General features: G+C 33.9%; 1 protein-coding gene and 1 pseudogene across 16 annotated transcripts; one reads left to right on the forward strand and one right to left on the reverse strand.

The window, feature by feature from the left end:
- Positions 1 to 289: 289 nt before the first annotated feature.
- On the reverse strand, positions 290 to 16,845 carry LOC147388979 (uncharacterized). Of its 16 annotated transcripts, none has more exons than XM_086419398.1 (10): positions 16,291 to 16,751; positions 16,106 to 16,205; positions 11,114 to 11,166; positions 10,613 to 10,882; positions 10,466 to 10,519; positions 10,274 to 10,355; positions 9,888 to 10,123; positions 3,506 to 9,784; positions 1,911 to 2,070; positions 290 to 741 (listed from the first exon to the last, which is right to left on the reverse strand). In XM_086419398.1, the coding sequence occupies exons 2-6, from the start codon at positions 16,155 to 16,157 to the stop codon at positions 10,344 to 10,346; spliced, it is 441 nt and encodes a 146-aa protein (XP_086275524.1). In that variant the 5' UTR covers positions 16,158 to 16,205; positions 16,291 to 16,751; the 3' UTR covers positions 290 to 741; positions 1,911 to 2,070; positions 3,506 to 9,784; positions 9,888 to 10,123; positions 10,274 to 10,343. The 16 variants fall into 16 exon arrangements, 12 of the variants coding, with proteins under 12 accessions (XP_086275524.1, XP_086275523.1, XP_086275522.1 ...); XM_086419397.1 differs by having other exon boundaries at positions 9,888 to 10,141; XM_086419396.1 differs by having other exon boundaries at positions 9,888 to 10,144.
- LOC147388980 (putative 6-phosphogluconolactonase 4, chloroplastic pseudogene) lies at positions 11,518 to 12,209 on the forward strand (annotated as a pseudogene).
- Positions 16,846 to 24,861: the final 8,016 nt, after the last annotated feature.

Raw genomic sequence — 24,861 nt, forward strand, 5'->3', positions numbered from 1 at the left:
TATAGATGAGATCTATAGTAGCCGTCACAAACCACCGCTAATTACTTGTATTACTATTGCTATAGATATAAATGAGACCTAGTGGCCACCGCTAATTAGGTTTTTACCATAGCTATAAATACGATTTGAATGCCTATAGTGGTGATAATGGCCGTCGCTAATAAGAATTTTTTTTAAAAATTTTTAATTTATTTTATTTTAAAATTATTTGTAATTAAATACCTATTTTTATACAACTTGATAATTAAACACAATTACTTAATAAATCAAATTAGTTAAGAGACAAGTATAACAAAATAATAAGTCGATTGAATTAAGAGTCAATACTTATAAATCCATGTTTGTCACTCAAAAAACAAAAACTATCTATCATGGTGGTTGTTGTGGGCACTGATCATTGTCGAGCTAATGTGCTGCTCATCAACCTACAATTCATATACATTAATCAAATTAGTCATATCAATCAATAATTATTTATTAATAAAATATTTTAAAACATAACATATTTAATTATCAGTGAGAATTTATCTTTCTCATTAGAGTCGTAATCAATTCCTTAAGTCTTTCCACCTCAGCATCTCTCACAATTTGTTGTTACTCCGAAGACACTAGTTTCTCCTTCAACCTATGTGCCTTAGCAGAATCGATAGAGGAATTTTCAGAAAATGATGCAAATAATTTGTTGGGAGTCGATCCAAGGCCGACACCACGAACACGACCATGTCTATTAGGACCCAAGACCTGAGATAATACATAGAATTTTGACTTATCTCCCTATTAATAGACAATTTAGGCATGATATTCTAGAAAAGATTGATTTACTTGACTCCCTTGAACATGGAATTTTGACCAAGTCTAAGATGAAATAACAAAAACGCATGTTTTTCCACACAGACTTTGTTAATGGTCAAGAGAGCTATATCTAAAAATTTTAAACTATCATCTAATTTTCATAATTAAGGAGTAAAAATAAGGTAATAAATACAACATTAGAGTCAAATGAAATCAAGACTTCAAAAATAAATTTATACTCTTTAGACCCTAACATTGCTCTTTAAATAACAACAAGAGATCCATCTCTCCTCCATACCTTCTTCCCTCACTCTTTTTAGAATCATGTAAGGTTTTCTGTCTCTTCTTTCATATTTCAAATTTATTTATTCCTCGTCTATTTTATTTTGTTTTTGTTCTCCTAAATCATTTTGTCTCTCTTCACCGACACTTGCATCAGAACCCAAAGTACATTTTCATTTCTTTTGATCTGCCATGCATTCTTCTATTCTGCTGGGTACATTAGTTACAAGTTCAGAAGTATTGAAGTACAACTACCTCTGTTATTGTTTTAGAAAACTATAGTGTTAGTGGACCTGTTATGCTCAAAGTGTGAGGAAAAGGTGATGAAGTTAAATGCTGCAATAGAAGGGATAAATCCTATAGTCCTCAACTTGTCGAAGAATACAGTGACTGTGATAGGTGAAGCTGATCCATTCCAGGTCATAAAAAAGGTGAGGAAATTCAGAAAATCTGTAGAGTTTGTTAGTATTGGTCCTCCCAAGGATGAGAAGAAAGATATCCAACCTTATGTTCCTAAGACATGTCAGAAATGTGATGTGTGGTATGTAGTTGGGGAAGATTATAACTACTGCAACATTCTATTATCAAATTTCTCTCTTATGTCATTAGTTATAAATAACACAACTAGAGAGTGGTCTCAATCAGTCAGCTCTGCACAGCTATGAAATGGCTTGAATTCTCATTAATTTGATCTCTATTTATTTTGAATAAACGTTTCAGTAGTTCTCATCCGAATCCCTTGGAAATGAAATTATACATTTTGAAATTGTATACAATCACTTCCTGTTGTCATAACTCTTTGAGTTATTACAAAATATGTTTTTCAATTTTCATACCTTAAAGAGACGGAGATGTTGCTATTGCTTCAGGCTTAGTGCTTGATTTAGCCAAATTGGATTCTACTGATGGCGGAGTATAGATACATTATTTCTTCAGAATTTCTACAACAACCCAAAGTTTTCGTTTGCTTAATGGCCTTGAAAAATCCAATCTAACCTGAAATATAAATTCCACAAATCAATCCAATTCAATTTCACTCAGATTAAGCATGGTCTTGCAATCACTACTGTTCAAAGACAACATTAAACTAAGTGGAGATGCATGGTCCTGCAAGATAATAGATACATTGACAAATAGATAGATGGACAAATAGATTTGATCTTTGCATGCATGGCTGGCAGTCTGGTCCATACCACTTGACCTAACACACTCAGTATGGAAGACAGTTTTTTTAAGTTTTTATGGTGTTACATACATACCTTGTCATCATGAATCCCTACTTACTGTACCTCCTTCGATGTTCTGTCCATAGATGTTTTTAGTGTACATTTTCTTGGATGGGGTGGTATCTGATTGGTTTGACATTTCCATGACACTCTTGGGTTGTGTTCTTTGTTGGACTTACATTTTCCAATTGACTGACAAACTGTTTTACGTTTGTGGCTTTTCTCTTGGTTTTGAGAGATTTGTCCCTTGGTTGGTGTCCTGTCTTTAGAACTTGAAGGCAAACTTAGTCTTACCCTCTCTGCCCTTGCCTGAGAGAGGGCTTCTATATCATATAATGCTACCATCTTCCACATTCAGAAGTTGCGGATAGGATCTCTCAAATCATATATAACTGCAGCTGAAGTGGGAGGTCTAGTCTGAACCGAATTGGTATTGTAATAAAAAACCGCTGTTCGAAATCCCTTTAATGGTGACATTAAGAATCTGATCTCTTGGAAAGAGCCAATTGGGAATTGGAATTGATAATAAAACGAATAAGAATTGGTATTGTTCAAGAAGATATTTTTTTAATGGTTCCAGTTTGGGTTCCATTAAATTTGAGAGTTGGAATGGATATGAACCGAAACTGATAAAATGGAACAGAATATCTAGTATGATGGTATCAGTTTTTTGTGTCAAAATACTGATTACATCAGCAAGGACCTGCATTCAACTGAATATAAAAATGAAATAATTTAGAGGCTATTTGAAAACTAGTACTAACAACCACCTTCAATACAATGTTTACTGCTTGATCAGCCATCTTTTCAATAGCACTAATAGCCCCCCCCCCCCCCCCCCTAACATCATATCTTTCCCAATATCTACGGAGTACCTACAAAAGTTACATACCCATATCTATTATCAGTCATGCACCATCTTCATTAAAAAGTGATCCATTGTTGACCCACCATTCTTTTAATGTCCAGATTACATATTGCTATAATTAAGAAATTATATAAAGGAATGTAGTAGAAATTCAGTAAATAACCTGCTGCCACAAACCATAAAACTAGTATTAGCAGTATAGACTAACAATGATTATGAGTTTGAACATGTTTAAATCAGCAATTTGATGTTATTTCAGGCAAATCAATTGAGCAGCTAACCAAACATAATGACAGACAAAACTATACAGTTTATCTGATAAAACTGAATAACTTACATTAACCAAACTAATAAATAAGTCAACTTCCCCCCACCCTTTCCTTGATCAAGATGCTATAACATATCGTCCTTCCAATCATGAAGATCAGTGAAATGTGGTGAGTTCATATTCAGTAATCAAGTCATGTACATGGCCCATTCCCTTGTTAAAACTTCCAAGTTCAATTTTGAATCCATAAGAATGAGAGGTAGTGGCAACTACAGTTGCTTCAGCAGGAGCTACTGTCAGTATACCGTGCAGACCAGTATTAATAATGGAAAGGCAAGGCAACCAGCAACCATTCTATACGAAGTAGTACAATTTATTTTCATAAGAATTTAGAACAAATTGATTAACACTACAAAACATTTCTAGGCAATACAAGTAGAACAAGAAACACACATTACGCTAAAAACAAGTTATAAATCCTTTTCAATATAAATAATGCGAAGCTAAACTTATAAGGATTCAACAGTGAAAGAAATGTTTCATAAACTCACCAAAGTGGAATAACTACAAGAAAGTGAACAACTTTGAACTTGAATTTTTTTTTTTTTTTTTTTTGTAAAGAATATTTCACAATCCAAAAGTGTGCCACTCAGGGCAAAGGTTAAAAGGGCTGTGGATGCTTATTTTCCAAAGTTTGACATACATAGAAAAAAATCCTAATCAGTGTAATTGTTAACATCAGCCTAATCCCATGGGAACTTGAAAATGCCATAATACTGAACTAATGTTGTTGGAACATCTATATCAGTAGCCAGCATTGACAACCTAATGTATTCCTCTTAGCACATATGAAGGTCAGAAGAGTTAATGATCTAAAAAACACAAAACACTCTCATTGAACACAAACACAATAGTTGTAGCCACAGCAGCAGCTGTCCCCATTTCCCACCTATACCACAGTAGTAGCCATCTGTCATAACAGCAGTCACCTGCTGCAATTTCATATCCACAGCAGCTCCCACCTTCCTATTCAAATACACAACCTCACTACCATGCGCCAACCTCACTGGAGGTGATGTCTTACTCTGTAAGCAACGCACGGATTTGGGTGGGCAATGCGGTTTCAATTCCGCATCAAATCAATTTACATGCTTTTGTAGCAATAGTGATTTTATATGAACCTAATCCAGTGTAAACAACTAGAGAAGTTCTGATTGTGTTCTAATGGTTTGTAATATTGAGGTAATAACTTTAATATTCGAATGGTGAGTTTTAGTCTTTAATTAGAGTGAAATACTTTTTAAGGAATTGGGATGTAAAAAGTAGAAATTGGGGCATTCTATGAGCATTCCGGGCACCCATATTGAAGCCTTGTCATCCAAAATAAAATACAAATTCATCCAATTCAAAAGCTTCACACTTAATCCATGAGCTAACCCCCATTAGCATAAACATGAAGTAACCTAACTACTCTCCAATCTCCATCACTGTAAAACAATTCAGAGCCAAGAATTTCATACAGATCAAGAATAACAAAATAAGAAAAATGAAAAAAAAAAAAAAATGCTCGGGAGTACACCCAAACTACACAACAACAAGAAAACTCCCAAGGAATGGCTTAAAAAAAGTAGAATAAATCAATCTAAGCGAGAATTGAATATCTTTAAGAACATTATTCGTTAACAAAAAGCATAAAAATAGTTCTCACACATAACACCATTCTTTATGCCGTTCAAAGTTGAAAATGTTTCCTTTGGCTTACACAGTTCAATCTAAATCCATAACCTATAATAATGATCCATCACTATACAGAGAATTGGAAAGCAAACCTAGAATGGAGTAAAAGACTTCTTCCCACCTCCACCAGAGGATCTAATCCCAAACTTGGCTTTAATACAACAAAATCTGAAAAAATACGGGACCAATAAAACACAACTTTGAGGGTAAAAAAGAAGAAGATTAATTAAACCCAATATTGTAGAAAGATGTGGACATGGCCAACAGAAAGGATACAACAACTGTTCCCATCATTGATGCCTACATCTCAAGGAGAGCAGATGCACACCTGATAGGCAAGGTAACATTTTTACCGACCACCTACTGGTTCTACTGTTCTACCATTTGATAACCGATGATGTTCACTTTGAAAGGTTGTGACCCTCGATCAGAATTGTAGGATCTTAATAGTCGTTGATCATATTGATCAAGACCCTGATTAGCAAGTCACACACGTGCGCACATAGAGACTAAAGAAAATAATTGTGATTTCATAAAAGCTTAGTCACTAGTAACCCATAAAGAAAATAAATAAGAAATAAAAATGAGAATACATTGCTTTATACAACAGGTTCATCATAAACACACAATAAAGTCAAAACCCATATGGGGTTTTATATACACGAGCTTCTGAATCACCCATAAGTTGACCATCCTGCCCTCTGTCAAATTCTTTTATCTTTTCACAGTTTAATCTCCAAGACAAGGACAAAAGAAATAGAAAGAAACATAAATATGGAAAATAAGAGTTTCAATTCTAGACACAAGGAGCAAAATACTTCACTGTCAAAATTTACTCTACAAAGACATGGATCGAACCTTTTTAGTGCTAATTTCCAGAAGAGAAAGCAACGACCAATCCAGATTGACATGGTCATGGTTTTCAGTGGTGTTGAAATATATGTTTACATTTGAAAGCTAAAAGCAGAAAATAGAACTGACCTTCGTCTTCAGCTAGCTGGACACTGTATCCATGTTTTATATCTGTGTGAAATCAGCAGTTCAAATACAAGATTCAAGTGCCAAGAATAAGCATACATACCAATGAGAAAAGCAAGAACCAAATAAAAGCGTTCAGAGAGAAGCCAATTGAATATGGAAATTAACATGAATAACTTGTTTATGTTTAGATGGCGATAAGAACATGGCATAATAATATTTGATAAGCAGCTTCATGATCCATAACAAGGACTCTGACTTTGGGTAGCAGTTGTGATTAATTCAGGTCATGCCAGAGTTGTATCCTCGATGTGTTGCTACCTTGAAACTTTATAATGGTAAAACAACTAATATCAATTACTTTACTTCACAATATACAAATGGTACTTTATTGCATACAGGGAGTACATTCTTAAATGAATATCTGGACATACAATGTGCATTGCTTTGATCCCTATAAAGCATGGAGAAGAAGATATTGCAGATTTGAGGTCTATTAGCTTGTGAATGCCACGTACAAGGTTATTTTGAAGGTACTTGTTTTGAGGATGAAAATGGTGCTTCAGGATATTATTGGAACATCTCCAATTGCCTTTATTAGGGGGAGGCAAATTCTGAATATGGTGTTAATTGATAATAAGTGTATTGATATTCTAGGTTAAATTTTCATAAATGTAACCGAGTTTTGGATCGCCATGCAGCCCAATGTGTGTATTCTCCAATCCAAACGTGCCACATTGACACTGTTCTGGATCGCGACTCTTTAATTGCTAGTCCATTGTTCAGTAATTTTTTCCAAGTTTTCAAAAAAAAAAAAAAAAACATCCTTAAATATTGTGACTCTGGTTTCAGGTCATGGAATAATTTATAGAAATGTGTGCAACAAGCGGCATTATGTAACGTTTTTTACCATTCATAATCACATAATCAACTCTGTTTTACTTTAAATACAAACAACATTTAATCACTTTCCTAGAGTCACCAAGTTTATGCACTTAAATCTCAAACTGAGGTCAGTCTATTCTGCTCTATAAGGTTTTCGACCTTGCCTGGATCGATGACTGCTACATTATTATTATTTTTTTGATTAAGTACATGAACTGCTACATTCAGAACCTAATTAGCAATCTACTATATTATTCACATTTAAAATCACAGATCAAGGTGTCTATGAAGTTTGTCATCTCGCTCGGTTCAAGTTCAGTTTTGGGGTTCATCATTTTAGAACAAACCTGGTTCATAGGGTTAGGCAGAGTTAATTCATATCTAATGTTTACTAGTTAGTTCATCATTGATTTGAGCATTTTGATCTCAATCTATAAACTAAGTGGAAATCGCCAATCTATAAACTGGAACAATTGAGATCGATTTGATCTCCAATCAAACCAAAGTGGAAATCACCATTTGATCTCAAATCAATCTGATTAAATCGCCATTTGATTAAATCGAATGAGAATATACATAGAGAGAGAGAGATGAAGAAGATGATACCTATTAGAAAGAGTAGAACGATTTCTGCCATTAATACCGAAAACCTTAGAACCCTAGCTGGAGAGGAGAGGAGAAGACACAGACAGTTGAGTGAGTGAGATGATTTCTGCCATTTTATTTAAACCATTTCATTTCCGAATCGAATTGGTAATTTTCCCGCAAAGGCTTTTGGGAATTTTTTACGGAGAAGTGATTTGGTAGGTAGGGAGTAGCGGTGGTTAAGTGAAAAACACTGGTTTTAGTGATGGGAATGTCGACCGTCGCTAAATACCCACGATTTTGTAGTGCACCTTAAAACTCAATGTAAGTTCTATGTGAAACTTTCATTTCGAAAATACAACTAGAAGAAATATGGGTTTCTCTTATTCTCGTCGGCTACACTTACTCTAAAGTAAAGCTCGGTCAATTGGTGGAGAGTGTTCTCAATTACCCAATTTTGCTCAAACCCTTCGAAAGATCTCTTAATAAAAAATAATGATCGATTGGAAATTTCAAGGCTTTTATAATGCTATAAATGTGAAGCTACATATACAGATGGTGCTTCACCCCCAAACAAACCATTTAATATTGGAGAGTTCTTGGTGGAAGCACAGGTAAAAGCATCTGCCACCTAGCAGCAAGAACAAACAGCCCCTCAAGAAAAACAATACCAATCTGAACCTCAACCTCAACCTCCACCTCAGCCTCAAGGTTTGTGATTCTTCCACGACTTGCCCCGAACTCTCACCTTTTTTCCCTTGGTTCTTATCAAAGTTATGTCTATGATTTGTAGCACTTACTGCTCCAGAAGTTGCTTCTTTGGTGCCTTCTTCCAAGAAGGCAGAAAGCGAGTTGTGATACCTCTTAATAAAATCAAGGAAGGGTTTCCATGTCATGTTATTGTAAAAAATTTTTATCGGCCTTGTTTTGTTTTTTCCCTCTTCCTTGCTTAAAACTTAGAATTTTATTATTTTCCCTATTGGTACTACTAACCATTGTCAAAGGAAGGGTGGATTGTTATCTTCAGAGATTCATATTCCTTATGACTATTTTTGCTCAAGTTATATGTATCCATATATATAAACATATAATTTCTCTTTTGTAAGTGGTTTGGATTTTGGAGTGCCAGTGTCCTCTTTTCATGTATATAGTTGTTTGAAAATCCCTTTGAGGCCTATCTGATCCTTTCTGTTCGTAAATTTTTGTTTGGTTGTGAATCTGGTGCTTGATTGCATTTATTCCACATGCAGGCATTGGGCATAGTGATGGATGAGTTTTTGAAGTTAGGTGGAGCTAAATGTGCCAACCCTATGGAGGAAGGAAGAGGTTGGTGTCTTACTGTTTTTCTTTATTTTCTACAATCATGGTTTTGGCACCCCTACGTACTGATACAAATAACATATGATACAATTAACTTAAGCATTATTGTAGAAGATAGAATAATTTATTCACTATATTAGACAAGTTTTTATTTATTTAAAATTTCCTCTTTTTAGATGTTGTTTGCTACTTATAGGCATATATTACATTGAGCTTGCACATCATTGGCAAAAAATGGTGTAAACGGTGATATTTTTCGTTGTAGAAAATAGTACTACAAAATTTTAGGTTTTTAGCAGGGGCCAAAAACCGCCGCAAATACCAAAAACCTATGGTGGCATTGGTCATATGGAGCCCTATAGTGGCGGTCTAAACCGCCGCTAATTGCTTGTATTACCATCGCTATAGATATAAATGAGGTCTATAGTGACTGTTAAAAATCACCGTTAATTGATTGTATTACTGTCGCTATAGATATAAATAAGGCCTATAGTGACGGTAGTGGCTGCCACTAATTAGTTTTTTACTGTAACTATAAATACGATTTGAATGCTTATAGTGGCGGTAATGGCCGCCACTAATAAGATTTTTTTTATTTTTTTATTTCTTTTATTTTAAAATTATTTGTAATTAAATACCTATTTTCATACAACTTGTTAATTAAACACAATTACTTAGTAAGTCAAATTAGTTAAGAGACAAGTATAACAAAATAATAAGTCGATTGAATTAAGAGAATGCTTATAAATCCATGTTTGTCACTCAAAAAATAAAAATTATCTATCATAGTTGTTGTTGTTGTGGGCACTAGTCATTGTCGGACTGATTGTGCTGCTCATCAACCTACAATTCATATACATTAATCAAATTAGTTATATCAATCAATATTTATTTATTAACAAAATATTTTAAAACACAACATATTCAATTATCAGTGAGAATTTACCTTTCTCATTAAGATAATGATCAATCCCTTGAGTCTTTCCACCTCAGCATCTCTCACAATCTGTTATTGCTCCAAAGACACTAGTTTTTCCTTCAACCTATGTACCTTAGCAGAATCGCTAGAGGAATTTTCGGAAGATGATGCAAATAATTTGTTGGGAGTCAGTCCCAGACCGACACCACGAACACGACTATGTCTATCAGGACCCAAGACTTGAGATAATACATCATTTCGACCTGTAATATCCTGAAAGCCTTCTGGTAATAAACTCAAAAATTATTTTATCTTGTCTTGCAAAATATTTAAAAAATTCTTAGTATCTTTAAATTCAGATATTAGCATAATTGGTTAATGCTTGATGAAAATTATTATAAAATTAAACTTACGATCTTCTCTGTTGTAGCCAAATCATTGGGCTTGTGTGTCATGAGAAATAAGATTACTCGACTTGGCTCATTATTCGTTGAACTTTTTAATTTTTATTTACATCACATTAAGACAATGACAATAAGATTAGTTTATAATATAAATAATTGGGCATGGAATTGATAGACAACATAATAAAAATATATATATACCTCATCAGATTGTAACACAACTTGTTTAAGCGTGGGCGGGATATCAAATTTGGCCTGTATCAAATAATCAATTGAAAATTATGGGGTCAAAATTGTTCAATGCTAAACTCATAAATTATCTAATATTATATTATAATTAATTTATACCAATGTTGTTTGCCATGCATTTTTCTTCATTGATTCTAGCATCGCATGCCAATCAAGGATGTCAAGGGGAAACATATGGCCATCGCGGGCCAATATACCCAAGTATCTTTGGAGATTAGACACATGCTTCCCTACAGGCTGTCCATGACTACCTCGCACTATTTCAAACTTTTTTCCTGGCTTTAGATTCTGTAATGAGAGGCATCGAGTACGGTCTCTTTTTCTCTTCGACTTTGTCTTCTTACCAGATGAACTTTGTCTAGGTTCCATCTGCAAATGTTAAGTGCAATAGAAAAATGAATAATTTATCCAGATAATTATGTTTTATTGTCATATTTCGATAAGCATTGGAGGTTTTTATGATAAGCATAATATACAAACAGTGGGTACAAAAAAAAAAATTGGTACGAATAATGATAAGGGAAAGAAATGATGAATCATGCAAACGATATGGTTAAAGATAAGCCCATCCACAAATCAATTCATTTCAACAAGCCCAACCATTGCCTCTTGGCTCAGTTTCTGAAACTGCCTCTGGGATGGTTTGGAAGTATCTGCAAATGGAAAAGCATTACACGACAACATTCACCAATGGAAATAATCAATTGGACACATATCATTACCAATTAACCAACCAACCAATATATTGGGTGATTACACGATTACCACTTCAATGCCAAGTCAATGAAAAGGCTAAGATTATGATGAGGCACTGAAAGCAAGAAGGAGAAAATGTGAAAAAAGTGAAAGCCCTCACATTGTATGCGAAAGAAAGAAAACTATCCTTCGTTATGGTATCAGAATAAAAATGATGTAAATGAATGAAAATTCCCATCTCATAATAAAAATTCCACAATAGATGCTAAGATTTATTCAAATATATGATGCAAGTGTCAAAATATGCAATGACACGCATATCGGACTTGGGAGAGTTGTTAGACAACATTCTTTCCACCGTGCTCCCTCATAATCTGAGACAAATTTCCCACAGTAAAGGAGTTCTGTAAGAAATTGATAATGAATGACTTCCTCCTTCCAATAACCTGGTCGACGTTATTGACTTGTATTAGTTGTTTATGTCACTATTAAATTGTGTAAAGTCAAATCTTTTTAACCTCAAAATGGCAGGTTCCAATTCCTCCTGGTCATGTTTATGCCATTAATGATACCCTCCCTGCTGAGGGTGCTACGGATGATTATGAGACTTGTCTTAAACAGCTAGTTAAGACAAGTGTGGTGGATGTATCAGCTGCTACTGGGTTTCCAAAATTTGATCTCATGTTATTGGGGATAGGTCTAAATGGTCATGTAGCATCTCTTTTCCCAGGGCATCCTTTCATCAATGAGAATCACCGGTGGGTTACATTCAATAAGGGCTCACCGAAACCTCCCCCCAGAGAGAATAACTTTTACCTTCTCGATCATTAATTCAACTGTAAATATTGCACTTGTCGTAGCTGGGACTGGTAAAGCTGATGTACTGCATGGCGTGCTGGGGGAAGAGAAAAGCTCTGATTTGCTTCCTGTTCAAATGGTTTCACTAATTGATGGGGCATTTACTTGGTTTTTGGACAAACAAGCAGCTTCAAAGTTGTAAGACTAAGGACTACCGAGGCAAGGTTAAAATCTCCAAAAACAAGAAGAAAAAAAAGAGGAGGTACAAGGTGAATCATGTAAATTTATTTCACATTTCAATTCTAAAGTAGGTTCTCTTAGAGATCTGACAAGGACCCTGTTCTTTCAATTTGAATCAATTTTGAAGGAATATCATGGATTAAAAGAATGAAAGACAACAACTTCACACAGTTTGCATTGTCACATTATTTTCTTGTAATAAAACACACCCTTAAAGGAAAATGAGGCTATGTGATAGTACTAAGGTATGGCCTGAAATTTCACTGATTTAACTTACAAATACATAGAAACTAAGTAAAAGGACAACCAACCCAATGCACATTAAAAGCTACTTCAAGTTCCAATGCCACGTAGAGAAAATTCCAGCAAAGCCTTGCTTTTCAAGTAGATTCTAAAGAAGTTTAGCTTAATGTCCAAGTGGTCTAGTAAAAGAAATATGTGTAATTACAAGGAATGTAAATCCAAACATTTATAATTGCTTAGAAAGCATGACTTAAACAATTGCAGAAAATGTCATTAAGCAAAAAACATTTCACCAACCTTGATCTCACTCCTTCAGTGTTACTTACATTCATAATCTATAAAAGAAAAAAAATGACAAAAAACAAATATCTACTCTTAATACAATCTATGCAACAAATCCGGTTCTATCAAGAAGAATCCTGCTGTACCATTGCCAGAAGTTAGTGAACAGTAACAGCAAAAGGCTAGTTAAAAGAATAGAGCTGAATAATTCAGACTTGCTTAACACACTCAATATACCAGGGCACAACAATCATTACACCAGATAGAGAATTAACAAACTCACGTGGAAGGCCCACCAAAAGATCCTCTCTCTATGCAGGGAATTCTCAAGTTTTATTGTGCTTAGAAGTTAGATTAACAACATAATGCCCTTTCACTTTCATACCAAATGAGAGAAAGGATCCTCCTCATTAAGGAAGAATATTGAACTACTAGAAATGCAACCATAACCAAAGAGACTACTAGACTTTTGGGGTTGACTAAAAGTAGGTCCCATTATTGGAATCAATTAAGAGGGTGTTCTATTAATAATCAAGTTGAGTCATAGCTTCAAGAAAATCATTAAGAATAGGTAGGTAGGCAGATGTCGAGTAGAATAGTATAGACTTGTGCCCAAAAGGACTTAAGTAAGTAACATGTGGGTGATAGTATATGTGAAATGCTCAAGTGAAAATTGCTATTGTCATCTCTATGAGATGAATGGTATTATCATTATAACCATGTAATGCATTGTCTTTAGATGTGAAACTGAATCCCTATTACCCACTCCTTGAGTGTTTCTAAGAAGTGCAATTCCAAGGTAGTGAGGTTTTTTTTATAGTCATTGCCTATCATAATGCTTTATTCTTAGGTGGATTTAGAGTTGATCAGTTGGCCATAGATAAACACCTATTTATTACTATACGGAAAAATCCAGGTGGTCATCAGTGTATCAAGATTTTCGCCCACTACAATTTCGATTTTTTCAACCCTTTGCATACATCAATGCAAACTGTGTGTGCGTGTGCGTGTGTGTGTGTGTGTGAGAGAGAGAGAGAGAGAGGGAGAGAGTTTATAAGGTTCCTTGCAAAAATCGGCAACTACATCCTCAGAAGAAACCATTGCAATCATCTCTTAAACATTAAACATTAGCCACTTAATCTAACCCCCCAAAATTCTCCATACTTATATTGCCCAAAAGTTCCTCATCCTAGAGTTCTATCCCTTTTTATAGAGGGTTTTGATGTTTGGTGAAATGTCATCTCAATAGGTCATGCCTAAGACAATGAATGTGGTAAGAGATATGTCAAGTCCATGAACTTTGTTTTGGTTGATTAACTAATCATTATCAAGAGTCATAATTTTGATAGACAACTAATGGTGTACCTATAGCCTTACTTGTACAGGAAGCACTATATCATGGCATGTGGTACTTGTCCACAACTAGCAAACACCAATGTATTGTGTTCAACTTAAGAGATCCAATTGTGAGATTTTATGGAAGTTGCTTTTGAATCCATTAGAGGTTCGTTCTATGGTGCAGAAAAAGCTATAGGTACACCATGAGGAAGCTTGCTAAGATGGAATTCTATTGCAACTAGGGAACCAAAATTGCCTCTCAATACTAGGTGGACATGTGGTAAAGAATACACTTGACATAACTGTTCTAGAAAATAACTGAAAACTATAACCCAATCAAGTAAGAAGCCACTAGTTTTAACTATCACAAGTTAATATCTTATGCCTCATGTAAGAAGCAAGGAAATATGGACATCTTAAGTATGTGCATGCTTTAAAACTCATGTAACATTTCATATAACTGGAAATAATTAGTTTTTGTAGCAAAGAAGATTTCCTTTCATATATCCAATGAGACAGTACAATGAGATGGATAAATTTTTTGACTATTTTTTTCAAAACTACACCATGATTGACACTTTGTCCTTGTGCTGACAGCTGCCACCTAGTGTAATAGTTATAAAGATAAGAGTCCATAATCCAAAAGTGTGCCACTCAAGGCAAAGGCTAAAAGGGTTGTGGATGCTTATTTCCCAAAGTCTGACATACATAGAAAAAAATCCTAATCAGTGTAATTGTTAACATCAGCCTAATCCCATGGGAACTATGCCATAATGCTGAACTTATGTTGCTGGAACATCTATATTAGTGGCCAGCATTGACAGCCTAATGTATTCCTCCTTAGCACATATGAAGATCAAAAGAGTTCTAATGATCTAAAAAACACAGAACACTCTCATTGAACACAAACACAATAGTTGTAGCCACAACAACAACTGTCCTCATTTCCCACCTATACCACAGTAGCAGCCATGTGTCACAACAATAGTCATATGCTGCCATTTCTTTAAAATTGGATATCGTTTCTCTTATCTAAGTTTTATGCATGATAAAGCAATGATAAAGTAGCTTTAATCAAATAACTCTAATTCTAAATAATGTGATTTTCTTTTTCAAATATCCACTCAACCACTCACTCGATCCAGAGAAATGTCCCAAATCACTATATATGATAGTTTCCTTTCTTTGGATAACTAAACTTGGATAGTTTCCCTTCTCTAGTTGAAAAAATTATTCTTGGGACATACCAACCTCTCTTTGTTAGTTGTTATCATCCCAAAGAATACCCATCAGAAAATTCGGTACTTAGAGTAAACTATGGCCACATTAGCAAACTAAGCATCTTGTATACTATTACATCGATGAGTAGCTCAACCCTTACTTTAGTTATAGCACTCCTACCACAAATATCTAATGACCCCAACTTACTCTATAAATGGTTAGGTCCCAACCTTTGATCATAAGGCAGCATCTTCTTTTTCAGTATGGTTTGATTGAACCTGCACCTGGAGAACTAGTTAAACAAAACACTGTCTAATACACATTAATGCTTGAATTATAACCATATACTTGCTTGGGTAATGGAAAAACATCTAAGCCACTAACACCTCAACATAACTCCAAATCTATGCCATGAAGTCTCCTTAAACTATGATCCTCTATTTTGATACATAAATGCATAACCTCTTATGTCTTCAATGAGAATGCTAGTAGCCTAGGTTTACAACTGAACAATGAAATTTACAAAATAACTCATTTTTAGGTTAGGTCCCAACCTTTGAACATTATAAATTAATTAAAACATGCAAGAAAAACCTATAGATTCCACTATACAAAATTAATGAAAACTCCAGAACTCCATACACATTTATAAGTCATTTCAGATCACTGAATTCAGATTCAGAACAACAAACATCAAAGTTAAATCAAACGAGACAAAAGAGGAGAAAACAAATTACAGAACTTCAAATCTAAATCAAATCGTGGTAATCTTACTTGAGAGCTCGAAAATTGTCTTGAAGCTTTCAACCATTACAACAAAGAACATACCTTGTTCTACGATTTGAATTCTCAAAAACTCAAAGAGCTATGAAATCTGCGATTTCCATTCTCAAAACTTCAAAGAATGTGAAGAGGAGATGAGAAGAACTTGATACAGAGAGAGAGCGAGAGAGAGATACCTGTTAGAAGGGAAGATTTCCTCCATTACCATCGAAACCCTAGATGTAGAGGAGATGAGACGAACTTGATGCATAGAGAGAGAGAGAGAGAGTTTTACAAAACTTCGATGATACATGGAGAGAAGTTTTTCGCTAAATTTCGTTAGTTTTCGCGTACGCAGGTAAGTTTAATTTCTGTTTTGTGGCGCCTATTTTGGCCGCCCCTAAATATCTGTTGCTAAAACCAAGCATTTTTGTTATTTTTGTAGGTTTTCTCACATCTTAATATAGTATTTTGTTCTTATCACAACAAAACTGGGTCCTTCTGTTCATCGCCGCAAAATTAATATTATTTTTCCCCTATTTTCTTTGGATGCAGATGTTGCAGCTACAATTATATGCACTTCTTCTGCATATCAAATAGATGACGTGCTTTTTGGGAAGGAGGGTTTTCTAAAAGGTATTTCTAGTAAGTACCTCGACAAATTATATTAGTTGATTTGGAGTAATATGAATGTTTCTTCGGCTTCATATGTATTCAAAATAAATTTATCTATGGTTATATAGGGTTTCAAAATGAATCTATTGTCATCCTCCGCTCAATATTATCACCAATTCATATAAAAAAGCTAGAGAAACATCTCACATGTAATTCAAGTTTCCTCTCCTAATTTTCTTGAAAGTTTCTTGATTTTTTTCTAGCACTATCCATTTTGATTTTTTAAAACCAACTCATATTCTACTTATAAAAGGGAAAAAAAACACACACACACACTCATATTCACATTGCACTAGAAGAGGGCAACTAGTGGTGAGGGATTGGGTCTAATTGGGAAACTGAATCCCAATCCAAGACTCAAATTTCCTTAAATTCACATTGCTCTATTTTTTTCTTAGGAAGTAATGGAGGTAGTGGTTGTCGATGTCGGATGAAGACTTCTTAAAGTAGGATTTGCAGTTCCTGGTCAAGTTCCAACTATGTTAATATAAATTCATATATATATTTTTTCTCTGTCATGTCATTAGAAATTGCTATACTCATTTCATCTTATGAATGCATGAACAACCCACTTAACAACTTCAAATGCAGTAAAGGTAGAAAGGATAGATCAGAAGAGATGATATTCATGTACAAATTATTAGGTTTTAAAATAATATCAATCAATGTTTGAATTACTTATTTTGTTTATAATTCATAGAGTTGCCTCTTTTTTTATAGAGAAAATATTTGTAAATGCGTACTTTGTTTTTGGATTTCGTAGATGCATGTTTGGTAGATTGTAGTTTATGTTTAGTGAAATATTCATTTACAGGTTGTGGTAACTTTTTATAAACATGTGATAAGTGAAATTTGAGGTGCCAATAGCAGCTTTTTTTTTTTATATAATTGCAAAATTTATTTTGGAATGAATATTTTATTAAATTTTTACTACAACATTAGAGGCAGTTTTGAATTACCTCTAATGTTGTTTTTTTTTTAAACTAAATTTGTTATTAGGGGCGGTTTTCAAACTGCTTCTAAAATATAAAAACCGCCCTTATCACCCATGCATAGTAACATGATAAAAAAAATTTATCCAAAAATTTTCTAAAATAAAAATAAAATTCCATGACTCTCACCCCAACCACCATCATTCCTTCCTTCATCCATATGTCACTTTGAACCTTTCATTGTTTAGAGTCATCCCACAATGACCCTAGATTGAATCATAGAAAGTGATACTCCAAAATAACATACCCAAAATAAATCCAAATAATGCCAAGAGAAGAAATACAACCCAAAAATCTAAAATAAACTAGATAAAAAATGGTTTAACAATCATTATTTTATATCATTACCCTCTTGAAATCCTGCATTATTTAGGGTCATTCTGAGTTACCCAAGATTGAACCATAAAAAATGTACCAAAACAAAATATTCACCATTCAAACAAGTAATCAATAATTGAACCAAAAAGAATGATAAAAAATAAAAATAAACAAAGAAACAAACAACTAAAAATAAAATAAAAAACTAGGTTGTTCTGACAATGCTTCCCATACTTGGGACTTTTCAAGTTTGATCCTCAATATCCCCAGTGGAGTCGCCACTGAAAGCGTCCTCAATCCGTGAGGTGTGCAGATCCGCTTTTGATTTTCGAGGTTTGGGAGTCGCCACTTAGTTATTACGGTCTAGGAACTGAACATTGACTCAAGATGGATAAAAATAACTAATCTACAAAAATAAACTAAGCCCGAGGATCATGTTACGGGGTTGGAAGGTGTTAGGCACCAACCCCGCCCGGGAAACGTCGGTCTCTACTATTTTTCAAGAAAATTATATTGCTAAAAAAACCTAAAATAAAATAAATAGAAAAAATAAAAGGAAAATATACATATACGATCGCAATAATTTGTTCCCTCAGAACTGATAGAATGGTTCTTCGTAAGATACTCATTTTTTTTTTCTGTTACTGGATCCGCTCCAGATCTCCAAGACGAAGTACCTCCTTCTTAGATCTAAGTATTTCCTAAATTTATTGATGGATTTCTCGATATTTTGTGGAGAGTTTCTGGAAGTTTGTGAACAAAAACTAGGGTTTGGATGATAGGTAAGGGGTTAGGGCTTCAAAATCAGGGTTTTGGGAAGGCTAAGGAGGCTTTTTGACCTACTTTTTCTAGGATTTTCTTTAACCTGCGAAATTAAGTTGTGGAGGCTCCTATTTATAGATTTTTTTGAAAAAATTAGGGTTTGAATAGGTCTCCTTCTAGATAAGAGAAATTAAAATTTTAACTTTAATCTTATGAGATTGACTTAGTCTTTTTAGATTAGGGTTTTGACTTAAGTCTTATGAGATTGACTTGGTTGTTTTAATTAGGGTTTTGACTTAAGTCTTATGAGATTGACTCGGTCTTTTTAGATTAGGGTTTTAATTAGGATTTTGACTTAAGTCTTATGAGATTGACTTGGTTTAGATTTTTAAATTAATTTTATTAAGGTTTTACGTTATATTAATTAATATTTTATTTATTAATTTTGAAATTAAAATTTTTTAAAATTAGAAAATTATCATTTTGCCCCCGAAGAGAACTTTTGCGTTTCAAATCGGTTTTCGATATTCCGGGATGTTTTGGAATCGATTTTTCGTAAGGAATTCAATGGGATTATTGGTTTGTGTCACTTATGAAATTTTTTTGCATGAAATGATTGACAACACGTATTAGAGGCATTTTCGTAAATTTGTCGAATTTGGTGAAAATTGGCGAAATGGTTTATTTGATTTCATTTTCTTATTTTATGTGTTCGAATGGATTTTCTTAAGCGTAATGTGGGCTCTAGGGATGTTTTGATGTTAGGGGTATTTTGATAATTTGATCATTTTTTAGTGATTTTTATCGTAAAGCTTCTTTTTATTTGCAAAATGATGATTTCAATGTTTTTGGAGTTATATTTTCCTAACTTAGCGTAGTTTCTACATTTTTTTTTAATTTGAGATACATCATCAAAATTTTTGAAACATATCTAGTAACAAATAAGGCATTGGAATAATTATCCATCATTGAGAATCGTCGCGATCACGAATTGATTAATTGGGCGAGTGCAAAAATGGGGTGTCTACACAACTAACAAGTAAAAATTTGTTACAGTAAGGTATTTTTTTATATCAAAATATAATAGCAAAGTCTGCCATGTAAGTAACCCTTTTTTTATATAAAAGATGTGGGTCTTTATTTCATCTTATAGACGTGGGCCCCATCTCAAGTTTGCTGCAAATAAAGAATCATTACACACCTCACAACCTTCTCCCTTTTTTTCCCTTTCCTTCTTGCCATTGCCAATGCACCAGCACTCTCTTCCTTGTTACCGAAGTAGCCACAAGACCTTAGACTTCTTTCCTATCTCATTTAAATCACTTTCATACTCACCATAGAATATGAATAAATTATAGGAAAAAGCTTAAGCGAATCACAAACAGAAAGTGAATTTTTTCGAACCAGCAAAATATGTAAAATAAAAAGTGATATTGTGCCATCGCCAACGAAAACTCCAGCACCATATGGAGATGGATTTGTTTGCAAAATCAATGGATGCACATCACCAATGACAGAGAGGAATTGTGGAGGTGGATGAGAAATGAACCCAAAGCATACATGTACCCTCCCTTCAATTTTAATTTCATCTTCTGATCGGGCCAGACCTGATCTCCAGATCCCACCCAAAATTACATGGTGTTAGTGAACCAGGCCTCATCATAGCTAATAGATAAAGAATTTCCATGCTAACTCCATATATAACTTAATCTTCTTTTTTGTCTCTTCCGTCTCAACAGCCAAAATTTGATCCATTTTCCCAAAAATGTATCACTTTGCTAATTTATTTGTAAAATCCCGAGTTTTCAATTCGTATCTTGATGAAAAATAAATAGTGGAATTTTAAGAAAATCTTGAAGGTGGGACTTAGGGGTAAAACTTTAGGATTTTTTGATCATTTTTGATAGAATCTGACCTCAGCATTGGATTCAAAATGATCGAAAAACATACTTTAGCCTATAAGCACGCTCAAATGCGAGTCCGAATATAAAAGTTGTAAAATCTTCGATTACCCAGTCGGACCAGGTTAAAATAGTAAATTTTTGCTAGAGCAAGAATTATTAAGATTCAATTACACCGTTGAGTTTGTATCAAAAAATTATTGAACATGGACTATTTATTTGTCATTTTTGGAGACTAGAAAGTCGAATTATCGTCAAAAATGAAAATGACATCAATTTTAGGGGTCACCTCAGGCCAAAAATGTAAATTTTTGTTAGAGATAGAATTTGTAGAAATTGACTACACCATTAGATCCGGAAAGAAAAATTAGGCGAAATAGAGTATTCATTTGTCAGTTTTAGAGTCTGAAAGATCAAGTTATCGTCGATCAAAATAATTGACAAAATACCGATTTCATCCCAAATTTTATTAAATAAAATTTTTAATTTTTTTTATCTTCGTCTTCTCCAACCTATCCAACAACCAACCCAAAAAAAAATTCATTTTTTTCTTTGAATTTCAACTTCAGATTTCTTACAAACGACTCATCGTTGACTTTTGACGTAAAAGGGAGAAACGTCCACAACCTCGACATCTACAAAACCCACCCAAATTCCTTTCGTTTTCTTTTCTTTTTCATCCCGTATCGTCAAAAAATAGTCGTATATATATACGGGGGCTTTGTAACTTTGATCTTGGATTTCATCCATTTCGGGGTCAAACCATCCTCCGCCGTAGAAGGGAGAAATAATGACGACATCGAGATCTTTGAAACCACCAGGCCGATTTTGAAAATCAACCTTCTCGAAGTATGAGTCGCCTCGATTTTCATATTGTTCGTCTCGATTTCTGCGTACGCCCTTCGATTCTATCGCTTAGAGACTGTAAGGAACTCTCAATTTCTATTAGTAATCGTAGATTGTGAAAAATTGCATTTAGGATTTTATTAAAAATTTGTGGTGAGTTTCCAAAAATATAGAATTTAATCGGTTACTTCAAATTCATACTAGAATTTGGATATTTGATATGTTTAACTATATTTTATAAGAAATTATACGTGGGTAGGATACTTCAACAGGTTATTTCCATCTCTTGGGTCCTATGCATTGTTCGGACCTCGTTTTGATATAAATTTTGTATTTTTTTCAATATTATTGATAAAAATGAATTTCATAGTTGAAAAATATGATTTAATATTCATTGAACTCATATAAAGTTGATGAATATCAGAAAATGGATATTTTATTTGAGAGATTGAAAACTGTAAAATTAAAAAAAAAGGAAAAAATGGTATGAAAACGGTAAAATGTCAGAATCACACCCGAGGGTTGATGTTTGCATTTTACAATGTTGTGTTGTGTGTAGGTTGGTGAACAGGTATCTAGGGATAATATTACTGGTTACATGTTTATTTACTTTCTGTTAGCACGAGGCACTGTTTACGTTTCCGTTCTATTATTTATTTTAGACCGTTTAGCCACAGTTGCATGGTAGGAAACTGGATATCTATTTTCAATCTTGTATTGTTAATTTCTCTTTTGTTTTCCAATGAAAATAATATATATGTAGCTATTTTGTGAGCTGTTAAAGAGTCTGTGAATGCCTGAAGGGATAGTATGTCATATCATCCGGAGTAGTGTACTATCTTAGGATGTTCGGTAGAGACCACCAAGCTCATACGTGATATGGGACGCGTATGAGAATGGAGTCATAACTGGAATTCGAGTTTATTCCTCTCTATCTTTACTAGTTTACTTGTACAGTTAAGGTGGTCGTATACGAATGGTTTGTATATTTGGGAATCACATGCATGCCTGATAGGCATAGACGAAGATGATTAATCAATGATCACTAACAATCTATAGTAGTCGAACGTTCTGACACATCGAAAAGAGACCCATTGCTTACAGTCACGTCAAACGACCAGCCTGAGCCAGATAAATGATCAACCAAGTGTGGAAAGTACAACGATCGGTCACAAAATTAGGAACTAAAAGCCAAAGAAGAATTGTTACATCATGTCCTGACTGGAAGCGATCCAGTCGTGAATCCTAACTCTCTAATTCTAATACTCCCTCATTGTGTATTATGTTTATGTTACCTTATTTTGATATATAAAATGAAATGCATGTTTAATGTTTTCATTTGATCAATTAGATCTGTATAAAAAAAATGTTATAGTGAGTACTACTGATCGATGTAATGTGAGTTTTAAAATGTTTAGTTACTCATCCCTGGCTATATGTACCAGTGAATCGTAGTTTCTTCTGTAAAATTTTATATATTTTAAAATGATTTAGTATGTTTATTCGTTCATGTAAGGAGAGGTTATTGGTAGAAATTATTTGCTTCCTTACTGGGTAACCATTATTACTCACCATTTCCTTATCTATTTTTTTAGTTTCAGATCCGAAGCTTAGCGAGACAGGTGCAGAACATGAGTGAGAATCATCTGATGGGTCTGATAGACAGTTAGAGTTCGTCACTTGGTGAGTATTGCGTTTATACCCCCTGGTGGTATCGATTTGTCCAAAAGTATTATAGATTTTATTTTGACCGTTAGGACTTTTGTTAGAGTGAGAAATTTTTTTATAATCCCGTGTATAAATTTCTTCTTCTGTACTCTGATCTATTGTCCGTTATTAGATGTATATAGGCTTCTGCTAGTATTATATTTTGTATGTATATATGCAGGATTGTATGTCATTTATCAGATGCAGGTTGAACGTCTTGGAATGCTAACATAAACAAAGGAGACCAAGCCGAAATTTCGAGGTGCCACCTAGTACCTCGAAATCTAACATGGGGATTTGTGTTAGCATTTGGCTTGGTGCCATATTCTTGAAGACGAATCTGTCGAGAAAGAATCGAATGGAGGGGAAGAACAACGAAATCTTTGTACTCTAGGTAAGATTCTGAGACTAATCGATAGGTCCCATAAAATCAATCAAACCCATGTTCTAATTTTTTGAAAAATCTTTAGAAACATTCAACAGAAACTCATAAATGCTAGAGACTGATCTCTCTCTCTCTCTCTTTCTAATTGCTAAGGAACATATTGAAACTCAAATGCAATTCTTTGAAGAAGAATCTTTAAGTCAGAATTAAGAACAACAAGTAGCAAATTTTTTTTAAAAAAAATTCTTTTCTTTGATGTCCCTTCATCACACATAGATGGGAATAATTTTTTTTTTATTATCAACACACCATGTATAGTAACACCGGTTAAAAAATTTATGTTTTATTTTTTTAAAACAAAAATTCGTGGCTCTTTATCCCAACCACCATCATTCCATCTTTATTTCATTAACTTTTTTGAAACCTTGAATTATTTAGGATCATCAAAAGTGACCCTCGATTGGATCATAGAACAAGAAAAATATTTTAAAAAAAAGTAAAATACTCAAAAATCAAACAAATTATCCACAATCAAGCCAAAATAAATATTAAAATAAAAAAATAGGTAAATTTGGCAATGCACCAATATTTGAGAATTTTCAAGTTTGATCCTCAAAATTTTCTCTACTGGAGTCGCCATTGAAAACCCCCTCGATCCGCAGATGCAGATTCGTTTTTTTTTATTTTGGGAATCACCACCTAGTTTCAGGATCTAGGAACGGGTCTGGGGATCACATTACAGGATTGGAAGGTGTTAGGCACTAATCTCGCCTAACAAACGTCGGTCTGTACTTTTCCCAAAAATTACATTGCAAAAATAATTTTAAAAAATTAAACTAAAAATATACATTTTTTACCTGGGTGATTGTGATGGTCGATTCCTTCAGAATTGGCGGAGAGTGTTCCTTGTATGAGTCTTCCTATTTTTGTTTTGGTCACTAGATCCGCTTTCGATTTTCAAGATAAGATATTTTCCTCCTAGATCTGAATATTTTCTGACTCTTCTAGGTGTTCTGAGGGTTTATGTGTGTTTTTCAAGTAAAATAGGATTTGGGTGTTAAGTATAGACTTGGAGCTTCAAATTTTAGATTTTGGGAAGGTTTGGGAGAGTTTTTGGCCTCTCTTTCCTATAATTTTTCTTAACCTGTGAATTTAGGTTGTGGAGGCTCCTTTTTATAAAGT

Source organism: Akebia trifoliata, chromosome 12 (assembly GCF_017979445.1).
Source record: "Akebia trifoliata isolate Shusen 1 chromosome 12, ASM1797944v1, whole genome shotgun sequence".
NCBI classification, from domain to species: Eukaryota; Viridiplantae; Streptophyta; class Magnoliopsida; order Ranunculales; family Lardizabalaceae; genus Akebia; species Akebia trifoliata.